The 7,877-nt window shown below is 29.0% G+C and overlaps 1 protein-coding gene across 2 annotated transcripts; it reads left to right on the top strand.

Annotated features, from left to right (window-relative positions):
* The first annotated feature begins 1,683 nt into the window (after positions 1–1,683).
* On the top strand, positions 1,684–3,736 carry LOC100802399 (protein SENSITIVE TO PROTON RHIZOTOXICITY 2). 2 transcript variants are annotated; one of them, XM_041007018.1, is made up of 2 exons: positions 1,684–3,164; positions 3,494–3,736. In XM_041007018.1, exon 1 carries the CDS (start codon positions 1,897–1,899, stop codon positions 3,127–3,129), a length of 1,233 nt encoding a protein of 410 aa, XP_040862952.1. In that variant the 5' UTR covers positions 1,684–1,896; the 3' UTR covers positions 3,130–3,164; positions 3,494–3,736. The 2 variants fall into 2 exon arrangements, with proteins under 2 accessions (XP_040862952.1, XP_003539188.1); XM_003539140.5 differs by having other exon boundaries at positions 3,488–3,736.
* Positions 3,737–7,877: the final 4,141 nt, after the last annotated feature.

Raw genomic sequence — 7,877 nt, 5'->3', positions numbered from 1 at the left:
AAAAATTTATAAGTATCATATTCAAATTTTAAATATAATATTAATTATTTTTCAAAAAAAATATATAATATTAATTATTTTTTCACTAATATTTTTAATAAATACCACTTTAATTTTTTTAATATAATATTAATATTAAGGTTTATTTTATAAAATTATTATGCTTTTAATCAATTTATTAGTTTTTATTTGTTTGTTAAAATAATCTAAAAAAAATACTTATTTTGAAACGGACAAAGTGCGTGTTTTGCAACATGGATCACCATTTTCTTTCCACATCCATTTGAAACAATAATAAGCACAGCTTGCTTCATTGAACTGTAGAAGCCTTTGAACATGAATTTTGAGATGGATGTGGTATAAAAACGCGGTTCCAATCACGCTAGCTCGTAATGATGTGCTTCATAAAGCCATTATCCTAAATCAAATTTTAATCTCATAATCTATTGACTTATTTATATTAGTGCAATGTCAGGATTTCGGAAACTAATCACTCCCATTTCCAAGTAAAAAGCCAAGGCTGCATGAGTATAGGTTGTGGTCATTGTGTTCCTGTCAAGTGATGTCATATATATGCCACCCTAGATGTTTAATAGATGAGCAATTATATATCTCAATCTTCTTATAAATATTTTAATAATTTATATATACAAAAGAATTATTAAATAAAACTAAACTATTTAATATCTAAATATTGTATATATTTAATATTTTATACTTTTAAGAGAAATATTACAAGAAGATTTAAACTTATTCTTTATAAATTCAAATCAAATTACAAAACACGTTGATGACGCTGTCACATGCACGAACAAAGATTGTCCATGCGAACCCTTCAAAGTTCAAACCTAGATTGACAACACAGCCTAAAAATAAAGGAAAACTAAGTCTAGACAAGACAAAAAAAAATTGTAAACCAAAAAATAATAAAGATCCGCAGAAGGATTTAATCAATTTATAATTATCAACGTGCAAAAAATATAATGATGAGCGCAGTCCGATGAAAGTCGTAACTGAAATTGGATTATCTCTCATTTGCTATATGTGTGATATTGGGTTCATATGAGGGAGGTCTTAAGTGGGGATGAGTTTCTACTTTCTAGGTTATACCTTCCCAGTTGACTTGCTATCCAAATTTAAAAAGAATTTTTTAAAAATCATCTTTTAAATTTTTACGATGAATTTTTTTTTTTAAAAAATGTCATAAATAGTGTCTAGTCTTGTTTGTCTTAAAAAATACTTAAAGTTAAAAATATTTAAGAAAGTATTTTTTTTTAACATTAAATGAGATAACAAAAAATTGTGCTCTTTAATTTTGAAATATATTTTTAAAATATGTATACATATATATATAGAAAAAAATACAAATAATTATATACAAATATTATTATTTTCCAGTTCAAATCAATTTTTATTTTATTTAAGATATTTATATTCATACACTTATCACATCTTTTGTTTTATATTAATTTTTTTCTTTCTGTCTCTCCTAAACCTATCCCATAAGAGAAAAGGATCATCTTTTGTAGGGGAAAAAAACTTCACCATATCAAATATATCAAGATCTTACCATTTACATTTTCAATTTTATAATAAGAATATATTATATTAATAAAATTTATTAAAAAGCTAGGATTTTATAAAGTGGTAAGCTCACTGCATTCTGCAAAGAATCTATTGCCATCCACAAGTCATAACACAGAAAAATCCTAAGTTATTAGTATGTGGCTGCTTCTGCCACTTTATATAAAGAACGTCCCTCTCCACACTCACCTTCCAGTGTGTACAATAACATATATCTATGCATCTATGATCCCAGTCAAAGCCAATCTTTACACGGAAAACTTAGATACATAGCTCACAGGTTTATTGGAGGAAGATTTTCAATTTCAAGCAATGATGCCAAAGGCCACAATATCTACTACCCCCACAAATGATTTTCAAGAACTGCATATGTTTCCTGCAGCAGTGAATAATGAATATTTGGTTTCACCTTCTCTTGAAGCAAGCTCTTCCTCATCACCTTCACACTCATCTTCAAACTCTCTCCTCTTCTACCTCTCACTTCTCAAGGACAAGCTAGGTCAACTCCACAACCTAGTTGGTGTTCTTGTCTCCCCTCAACAAAACCTACCCGAGTCAACTCCAACGGCAATCTCCACCATCAATAACACAATCCAAGAAATCATAGTGGCAGCCACTTCAATGAGATTCACCTGCCAGCAAATGATTTCTAGTTCCCCTTCAGGTACTAATACTATTAATGAATTGCACCAGCAACAAATTGATCATGGTAGATTATTACCACCATCACATCATGAATCAAACTTTATCAACAACAATAGGGGTGTGCCTAGTAACATTAACATAGTCTCACATATAAATAGAGGGCAAAGTTTCTTATCTAATAGTATTGAGGGAGAGGCATCATTGGATTGGTTTGCTGAAAGCTACAATAATAGCAATAGTGGTAATAATTATTTTAACCCTAAGGATGATGAAGCAGCCAACATTATTAACAACATCATGGGGGAGACGAGTGATGACATAATTGAATTGGATGCTGCGGATTTGTTGGCAAAGTACTCATATTTTTGCCAAGTGTGTGGGAAAGGGTTTAAGCGTGATGCTAATTTGAGGATGCACATGAGGGCACATGGGGAAGAGTACAAAACAAGTGCAGCTTTGCGCAACCCAATGAAGAAAAACAACAAAAAGGAGAGTAATTTGTTGTTTTTAGGTGCAGAAGGAAGTGTGACAAAGAGATATTCGTGCCCTCAACAAGGGTGTAGATGGAACCAAAGGCATGCCAAGTTCCAACCTTTGAAGTCAATGATTTGTGCCAAGAACCATTACAAGAGGAGCCACTGCCCCAAGATGTATATGTGCAATAGGTGCAACCAGAAACAGTTCTCTGTGCTTTCTGATTTGAGGACACACGAGAAGCACTGTGGGGACTATCCCAAGTGGCAGTGCTCGTGTGGCACTACGTTTTCTAGGAAGGACAAGCTTATGGGCCATATTACTTTGTTCGCGGGGCACACCCCAGTTCCTAATATTAATGGCATGTCATCATACATGGGAAAATCAGAAGTACAACAGAATAATATTGCTGGTGGTTTAAGATGATATATGTGTTTAATTTGATGATTGATCATCAAGAGGTGCTATACTGCTCTTACAGCTTCAATTTTTATACTATATTGTCATTAATCAATTATGTGCATTCATATAACTAAATTTAGAGAGAGTTTTATCATTCATATCATATTATCATGATCGAATATGATTGTTTTCAATAAAAAATATATATGTTGTCTAGAAAAAAAATATTATAACAAGATGTATGAAAAATGCGAAGTGATATGGGAATATGTTTTCGAGTGAAAGGAATATTCTTCACATGAAATATTACCAAATTAATTCTTGTTTTTATAGCTGGAGTTCCTTGGGCTAACATTTTCGTCTCTTATTATTTTATGTTTAGGTGCAGTACGTTTGGGAGTGTAATTTTGTGCATGGTTGCGACCATAAGCATTGTTGCTGAGCAATATTGTCTTTCGTTCTTTTTAATGTTAGTTTTCTTTTTATTTCTTAGTGGTGTTTTCTACCGACTAGACTCTAATTAGACTGTAATGATATTGTTTGTAGAATGCTGTTCATTTGACCCTGAGTACTTGTGTAAGTATGTGTAATTGGAAATTAAAGGGATGAATAAATTTTTTTGAAAGGAAAATATATTATTATATTACTAGTAACGAATATGTACAGTTGTAAAAGGAGTAGATCAAGTATCATACGCCTCAGTGGCTAACATGGGCCTAGCCACTCATGGCAAGCATGACGGAATTTACAAAAACCAAACTTCCAAAAAATGATAGCCTTTCAAAAAGTAAACCAAAAAAAGTATTCAAGATATATGTGATGCATGCCAGTGGGTTTATGCACCAAGAGAAGAAGAAAATTCCAGGCTTTACACCTCTTCTGTATAACAGCCACTGCCATGAAAGGGATTTAATATGATGCCGCTGCTCCGTTATTAAAAATAATCGCATTCCACAAATATTGCCACAAACACCAACATGTAACGTGCCAGAATAGAAACTTCAATCTTTTAAATTTTCTCCCCGAGATGTTCCCCTAGTTGTATGTGCATGGATAAATTATCATGTGGCACAACTGAATAGAGACCCAACCAATGAAGAACAGCATACCATAGACTAGACGAGAATGAGTAATTTTGAAAGAGATAAAGAAATTTTCTTTGGATAGCCACCAAAACGTCCACCACCTTTTTAGGAAACCTCTAAAAAGAAAAAAAGTATAAAGGTGACTTCCCTTCCAACACGCCAATTTCTTATTGAATGAATCAATTATTGGCTTCCACGTACTGCTTCTCCTGGGGTTGAAAATAGCTTGAATTTGAATCACCAAAACGTACCCACTTCGCTCTTGAGTCTTGACTTCTGCATAGCTGAGCATTCCTTGAATCTATCTGACATTACTCCACAAATCCTTCAGAGTGTTTGCTAGTTGTTCCGCCACATCCACCAGCCCCTTTTTACCGATAACTGAATATGTTTAGGACTAAATAATAATGCTGTAATATATATGTGGAGTATATATAAACAGATTAGGTCATGAGATTGGATTACTTCCAGTCACATGTACTTACATATATATTAATCGGTTATGAGTTATGTGCGTTGTTATTATTTACTGTAAGAGTTATCATTGTGTTTATCCGTTATCAAGTCTTCTATTAGACAATTCTAAGAGCATACAGATTGCAGATGCATGGTTTTCATATTACCATCGCCATCATTCCTATAGTAAGCACTATATGCTAACCCACGATCGACGATATCACCCTTCTTGTAATTTGTAAAGTTTTATATGTAATCAGGTCTGTTGAATTTTGCATCCTTAATTATGATCACAAAATAAGTCAAACAATATTTTATCTTTAATCCTTTTTTTTTTAAGAAATTTATCTTTATTCCTAATCATCATATTATACCTGCATAATTCGTTATTTGTTCATTTTTTATACTCTCATAATATTTGATCTTCAAATGCCCTCCCTGTTATAGCATATCAATACTTAAAATAGACCATAATGTAAAAGAAAACATAATTATGCTTATATTGTCATCTAAAAATGTGAGTAAAAAGTTTATGTACAGTATAAAGGGATTTTATATTGTTCTCTAATTAAAATTTATTATATATTAAATTTTTTTAATTTTAAAATAATTACCTTAAAATTAATATTTTTTTATTAACGAATATAAATATATTTGGTAAAATTAATTTATAAGCTAGTTAGAGTTTATAAGCTAGCTAAAAAATTTAAAAGTTTAAGAGTTAGTTAAATATCAAAATAACGTAAAAGAATATATGTAATTATTATATATATATATATATATATATATATATATATTATTTTTTTCTAATAACTTATTATCTTTAAAAGGTAGGTTAATTTTTATTTATTTTGTATTATAAAATATTGATAAAGATTTGATGATTTTTTATATTGTTTAAAATCAATTTTTCAATAGACTTATATTGTTTTAAATCAAAATTGTCCTTTAAAAATAAACTTTAATAAAATAAACTTATATTGTTTAAAAATAGTTTCTAATATTTAAATTATTTTTTAATTATTTTAAAGCTAAAACAAAAATTATTTTTTAATTGTTGAAACTTGATTATTGAATTGTGATAAAATTATTTTGGAATGATTGTGTATGCACTCTGTATTTGTTAATTCTTTTTTTTTCTTCCTTTTTTAATTTTGTTATTATGGTGTTATTGGTATGGTTAATTTTTCTTCCCTTGTGTTCAATGGTTTGTGTGAAGAAAATAATGCTAGTTTTTGGGTAAATGTATTGAACCCTTCAATAAACCTCCAAGTAAAGGTTATGCAAATTGAATAATGTGATGTTAAAATTGAATCGATATATAAAATGGAAATGATATAATTGGATATAAGAGAAATTGAATTAAGTCGTATAATTTTTTTTATAAAAAACTCAACAATTTTTCAGAAAATAATTTAAATTGATGTAATTCAAATAATGTTAACCTCTTAATGAACGGTGTTAGCAATTACAATTGGCGAGTTAATTGTCGTGTTCAAATAAGCAAAAAAAAAAGAAGAAAAAAATACAAAAAATAAAAAGATTTCAAATAAATTAGTGAATATAAAATTAAGAAAATAAAATAAGTTAGCATCTTATAATAAGCTAACTTGCTACGTGGAATAACTTATAAAAATAAGCAGTATTTTATCAAAATAAGCTCATGTATTAAATAAATTTATTTTGGTCAAACTAGTTTATAAGTTACTAAATGGCCATACCAAACAAACACAAAATTTGTTACATTAAAAATGTATAAAAATTAAACTAAAAAAATGTCATATATATTAATTACTACCTCTAGTTTTTTATATAAGAAATAAATAGGTGCAAGTAAATAAATAAGTCTATATTATTTTGTTGGTCCCTTATCTTTATTTTAAGTTACAATTAATTCTTTATTTTTTAAAATTACAAAATGGTCTCTTATTTATTAAAAGTTATAAAATAATCCCTTAATTAATTTTTTTTATAATATGTATACCCCTGAAGCGGTTAAGCCTGTCAAAGCCTAACTTTTTTTACCCTTAAATGCTTATTTCATAATAAATATTTTAGATAGATTTATTATGTATTTAAGTATTTTATTTTTTATTAATATTTAACTTTTTTAAAAAATTCTTATAAATGTGTCACTATTTTATTTTTAGTCCCTAAAATTTAGTCGTGTTCTTAATCATTTTCTATAAGAAAATAAATATTTTTAATTCATGTAATATTTTTAAATTTGATGCTAACATGACATTGAATCACAAGATATTTTTTATGATGTCATCTAGTTAACGTAATATTGACTTCAATAATTTTTAGTCACGTTAACAATTGTTAGAAATTTTAAACGACAAAGACTATAAAAAAATGAATTTTAGATACTTCTAAAAACAATTTACAAAAGACTAAACAAGAATTTATAGGAATCAAAGTTCAAAATTCTATTTTCATGTATTTAAGCCTGATTGGTGTTAGTGACTAGGTGGGGAGGTTATAGTGAACAAGTGGGAGAGGCTTCGTTTGTTACAGGGGGGGCGGGGGGGAATAATTGTACATTTTTTGTCCTATGTTTTCTTGTTCCCCTGGCACCAAATTTTTCACATCTTGTGCCAAATTTGGTTGTTAATAAAACTTTTTTCTTATAAAAAAATACAAAATTTCTTGCATCCTTTAATTTTTGTGTTGTTGGATACGACAAGAATCATTATAGTTTAAACTTTATTTGTGAATGATTCCTTGTTGGGTTTCAAACACATTCTCTTATGGGTATCATAATGATTTTAGTTGCATCTTAAGGAGAATGAAAAGGAACATATGCAAACACAAAAAGGAGTTGAACTGAATTTTTCTTCCTTATCAAGAAAAAAAAAACTAAAATGATCAAAGAAAAATGTATTGGGGCTGTTTAAAACTTCAATGTGAAATCGCACTAATAAACTTGTCTCTTTCTAGGTTTTACTTTTACTTTTGTGTGTGTTTTGAAATTTGAACCCTAGTGTGTTTGAAAATGGCAATATTTTGGTAATTTGAAATTGAAGGAATGGACATAGTATCAGTAAGCCTTCTTCTTGAGTAAGTATCAGTAGATTGTTTTGAAATGAAAGTGAACACATTTCTGTGCAAATAACATAATGCAAAATCTGTTTTCATGTCTAACACGTTTTGCTGGAATCGTGTATGGGCATTTCAAAACCATGGGTTATGTACTTGTATTCGTTGAATTTAATGATAACACTAAGG

Source organism: Glycine max, chromosome 11 (genome assembly GCF_000004515.6).
Source record: "Glycine max cultivar Williams 82 chromosome 11, Glycine_max_v4.0, whole genome shotgun sequence".
NCBI classification, from domain to species: Eukaryota; Viridiplantae; Streptophyta; class Magnoliopsida; order Fabales; family Fabaceae; genus Glycine; species Glycine max.
This window is presented reverse-complemented; position numbering and strand designations above follow the sequence as displayed.

Bases quoted from the DNA above. Each gene is read 5' to 3' on its own strand.
- LOC100802399 (XM_041007018.1), top strand. From the start codon at position 1,897: ATGATGCCAAAGGCCACAATATCTACTACCCCCACAAATGATTTTCAA.